At 39.9% G+C, this 5000-nt stretch overlaps 1 protein-coding gene and 1 pseudogene across 1 annotated transcript; one reads left to right on the forward strand and one right to left on the reverse strand.

Moving 5' to 3' along the window:
- Positions 1-2009: 2009 nt before the first annotated feature.
- On the forward strand, positions 2010-3698 carry LOC137980017 (uncharacterized). Its single transcript, XM_068827337.1, has 2 exons — positions 2010-2673; positions 2943-3698. The coding sequence occupies exons 1-2, from the start codon at positions 2010-2012 to the stop codon at positions 3353-3355; spliced, it is 1077 nt and encodes a 358-aa protein (XP_068683438.1). The 3' UTR covers positions 3356-3698.
- A 556-nt stretch (positions 3699-4254) lies between these two features.
- LOC137980301 (golgin subfamily A member 6-like protein 7) overlaps positions 4255-5000 on the reverse strand; it is a 1665-nt pseudogene continuing 919 nt past the window's right edge.

The following is a 5000-nucleotide window of genomic DNA, read 5'->3' on the forward strand; positions in this document are numbered from 1 at the left end:
TTGAACAAGATCTGTGCAGTTTAATGCAATTTGTTCCAGCCACTTGAAATTTCAAGGTCATTTTCTAAACTAAGAACCTGTTTAATGTTTTAGGCTTACCTGGTTCTTATGTAAGGGGCTTCTAAATGAAATTTTTAGCCTAAAAAATTCTAGGTTCTTATATGTGGGTGTTTACTGTATCACTACTGACATAATCAAATGTACCCGACAGGTAACCGGAATACAATAAGATTTGTCGATGTTAGAGCAAATTCTTCTCTCTAAAATTACAGGAAACACCATGAACACTAAGAAGAATTTTCACGTTGATTTGGGGCTGAAAATTTTCTTTTACCCCAACAATGAATCTTGCCTTTTAAGAGGCAAGATTTGGCGGCTTAAAATGCAAGGAAAAAACATTGAAATGGAAATTTCTGGCAACGAAATTGAGGAAATATAGTTCCGCATAAACCGTATACACGTAACAAAGGGCTCAGTTCTAAGAATTCCAACAGAGAAAGACCTTATTTATTCAAAACTAAACAACACGACTTCACTCTGTCCGTTCACAAAGTTGTAATCCTTGTGTCGACCAAGTTCGAAGAACTTTTCTCCTTCTAGCAAGGAGCAAACTGTTACGAATATAATGCTGTAGGCGTACCTGATCATCGATTACACGATTATAAGGTGTTACGAAAGAGTAAACTTTGTTGACTTTTGATGTGATGCATTCAAGACCATATATAAAAAAAATTCTTTCTGTCAAAACATACCTGGCCGGCGTTTATCGTCTGTTATTCGCCCGTAGAAAACGTCAATTACGAAATTCAGAGGCGAGCGTATGATAATTTTCCATGCTTTGTTGTACACTAAAGCAAAGATGACCAACAAGATACATACAGCGAGGACGCCAAACCTGGTGTGAACAAACGATATGGAAGCAACCGTGATTTTTTAGATCTAAGGTCGGATTAAGCTGTTCATCGCTTTTTAAAATCGCTGATCAAAACTTGTCACAATGCCATCAATTAAGGGTGCCAACGAAAGGTCAGTTCCAAAAATAATTATTAGTTTTTATTGTCTCTCAGTACCAGTTCTTGGAAGAAACGTGTCCGAGGAAACGTACATAACGAAACACTTTTCTGAGAAACAGCTAACCGGCTTAAGAGGTAAGAAGTGTTTACAAATTCTTGTGGGTGAATATCGGTCAGAAATAACGAAAACCCGAAATGCAAGGCAGTTTTGGATAAAATATCGCTGTTCTAGATTTAAATCGCCACCAAAGCCGTGGGCTCTACTTAATCTGCTTCATAAGAGCTCATTCTCTCATTTCGATCACGCAGACTGGGTAAATATTTCCATAAAAAATACAATGCAATGTCTGAGAGTTATCGTTTAAAACATTTTTGGAAAAAAAAAAACGTAGAAGTTCAGTACAGTTCAATGTGCTTTACAAGCTCTTATTCGCGATGGCAGATGTCGTTTATCAGAAACGTGAACTGACTGGGAAATTGTCTTACAATACCTGCATTTAAGACGCCAAATTTACTTGTATTTGAATTCTTCTATGCGCCTCTTATTCGCGAAAGAGATAGTCTAAATCAAGGACAGCAGAGTGTATTGGTGGACTAACAAGCAAGACGCTAAATTGTAGAGGGTTCTGGGGGAATTCTCCGCCAAAAAATTTTGAAATTTTGAATCTCGGGAATGCTACTTTCAGCCTTCTCAACGAGATATCAACAAAATAAACGTGGATCAACCGTAAAATGACAATGTTTTACCTGTTATGTATATTTTTTGCTTGAAATTGAGGGGGCTAAAGCCCCCCCGGCTCCGCCGTCCCTGTAAATAGGGAGCTTAAGATGCGGACGTTTTCGCGGTGACGGCGACGTGACAGCCCAGGTGGACTGGGCCAGAGGTTGCCGTTCTCGCGCCAAAATTAATTTGCTTAAGATTCTCATGACGGCGTCCGAGACTTCGTCGAGTACATCGGCTGTACTTTCTGAGATTCAATCGCTTTTGTTTGTAACATGGCTGCATTTGAAGATTTTCGACAACTTCTCATTCTTTACTACGACGCTAATTTGATCAACGATGAAGATTTCGTTCTCCTTTACGACATGTTTCCGTCGAGAAATCCAAGTTTTCCTTACTACGAGTACGCTTGCTTTGACCTGAACAACATGAGTGAGGCAGAGTGTAAGGCCGAATTTAGGTTTGAGAAAAAAGACCTTCCGACTCTGGCAGAAGCCTTGCAGATCCCACCTACCTTCAAACTACGCCAGGGAAGCATAGTAAGTGGAATGGAAGGCCTTTGCATACTCCTAAGACGGCTCGCCTATCCTTGTAGATTTGGCGACATGGTACCTCGTTTCGGCAAACCAGTACCGGTGCTATCCATGGTCACAAATCATGTGATTGATTATATTTACACCATCCATGGACATCGCATAACCCGGTGGAATGACGCACTGCTTAACCCACCTGCATTGGATACTTATGCTCGATCAGTTCACGCTAAAGGGGCTGCTCTCCAGAACTGTTTTGGCTTTGTTGATGGCACTGTGAGACCTATAGCCAGACCAGACGAGCACCAGAGGATGATGTATAATGGTCATAAACGGGTGCACGCCATTAAATTCCAATCTGTTGCCTTACCGAATGGATTGATCGCAAACCTTTACGGCCCCGTAGGTAAAGATCTTTTTAACTTGCTCTTATTTATAACTAAATGTCAGGTTTATGAAAATAGCAACTCAAACGGAAAAGGTACAAACATGGTTTCGGAGGGTAGTTGTTTCCCCCTTCAAGTGTCTGTTTTATAGTATAATCTACGACAAACGCCTGTAGTGATCAGGGCAATGAAAGGTTGATCTCATGACACCATTTTACAGAAGCGTTGCATGATGAAAAACAATGATATTCCATGAAACAAACCTAATACTTTTAACTTCTTCTTCCAGAGGGCAAAAGGCATGATGCAGGTATGCTGGCAGAATCTGGTCTCTTGCATGACTTGGAACGCCATGCATTTTCGACAGGGGGTCAGCCTCTATGCATATATGGGGATCCTGCATATCCCCTCAGGGTTCACCTGCAAGGACCATTCCAAGGTGCTGCTCTCACACCTCAGATGGAGATGTTCAATGGATCCATGAGCTCTGTTCGAGTGTCAGTGGAGTGGCTATTTGGAGACACTTTAAACTATTTTAAATTCCTTGATTTTAAAAAGAACCTAAAAGTTGGCTTAAGTAATATTGGTAAAACATATGTCGTATGTGCTCTCATGCGAAATGCCCTAACATGCCTATATGGTAATCAAACCTCAGAATTTTTTGAATTAGACCCCCCAAGCCTCCAGGAGTATTTCAGGTGACCTAAAACATTCGCTATATTTATTCGGTTACTGCCTGGTCACACAACTGGTCAACACTTTCCTCCCAGAATCAGCCCTGGGGGGTGGGGGGAGGGGGTGGTGGTACTTTAGGATTTTTTGTGGGGGAGTGTCCTGCTGGGACCCTGGAATCCTTAATCTATACCAGAGCTAGTTCAGCTGAATTTTGCTACCTTCTACTAGACTTAACTTCCCAAAATCCCTTTGCCACTATCCTAGAGTAGCTTTTCGGCTAAGTTGCGTAAATTCAAACTTGTCGATTTGATTTTTAGTTTTAGTGGCAATTCCTGGTTTCCCTAATCTAGACTAAAACCTCCCCGCCCACCCCACCCCCCTGCTTTGGGAAACAGCACAACCTATAAAAGATCATACATTGTGTTATACAAAGCAGACATATTGTTCCACAAAAAATGAAAGCAGTTGTTACTATGGCATCCACTTATACGACAAATGGCATGCCATTTAGTTCAATGCTCAGTTGTTCAAAGTCAGATAGTGTTATCCAGCACATAAATCACTATAACGATTTCTTTAGAGGAGGAGCACTTTCCGCCATTTGAACAACTGGGCCCAGTTTAATGCTGATAAAGGCAAGTACTTTCAAAGTTGAGGCATCTCTAATATCAAGTTTAACAAGGTATACATTGTTTACACAAATGTAAGTATTGAAGAAATCAACCTTTTCACAATACAATAATTTTTGTCAGTTCAAAAAATCAAATCAAATTTATATTTTGCAAGGTAGTCAGGGCTTTCAATAATCACTTGACTCAATTTAATATATGACATATTTTCATAGCCTGTATTCTGATAGGGTAATCACCTGATTGACACATGCATAATACAGCTAAATTCAAACTGGATCAATGAAACTAAAAAAATGTGATTATGATAATGATAACTCAACAATCAACTACCACTCTAGCAGAAATGGAGTTAAAAGAACAGTTGAATGCAAAATTATGTCACTAACAAGAGAAAAATTACAATGGTGCCATAGTTGAAAAAGAGAAGTTGCAATAAAAAAATGTTAACGCTTTTCCTTGGGAGCCAACCTCTCAATCAAAGCTAACATAGCCTGTGATTGCTGCTGCTGCTGGTTTAACATAGACTGCATAAACTGTAGTGTTTGCTGTTGGTTTCTTTGCTGCTGTCTATGCTGTTCTTCTTGTTGTTGCTGAATAATCTTTAGCATATCTTGCTGCATTTTTGTTTGCTGCTCTGATATACGAGATCCTCTTGCCTCTTCCTGCTTTCTTATTTCAATTTCTTCTCTTTTTAATGCCATCTCTTCTTCTGCTTTCTTTTGCAAGTATCCAATAGCATCTCCTGTACTTTTCCTGCTTTTCTTTGCTGGAACCACTTGTTTTCTCCACTTGTTTTTGAGTTTCTCCCATGGTTTCCATTGCCTTGTACCGCATTTCTTCAGCAGTTGCCTTCTCTTTCTGAAGGCTTTGCTTTTTGTTGCCAGTCGAAGGCTTATTTTTAGCTTCTTCCTCTTTTTCACACAGCTCCTCCAGCAGAGTATCTATCTCTTGTATTTCTGGACTAATACCACTTGCTCTTTCTTCTTCCCTATTTTTTGCTTTGAATTTGGACATTAGAAGATTGAGCCTATCTCTCAACG

This window comes from Montipora foliosa, chromosome 12 (genome assembly GCF_036669935.1).
Source record: "Montipora foliosa isolate CH-2021 chromosome 12, ASM3666993v2, whole genome shotgun sequence".
NCBI classification, from domain to species: Eukaryota; Metazoa; Cnidaria; class Anthozoa; order Scleractinia; family Acroporidae; genus Montipora; species Montipora foliosa.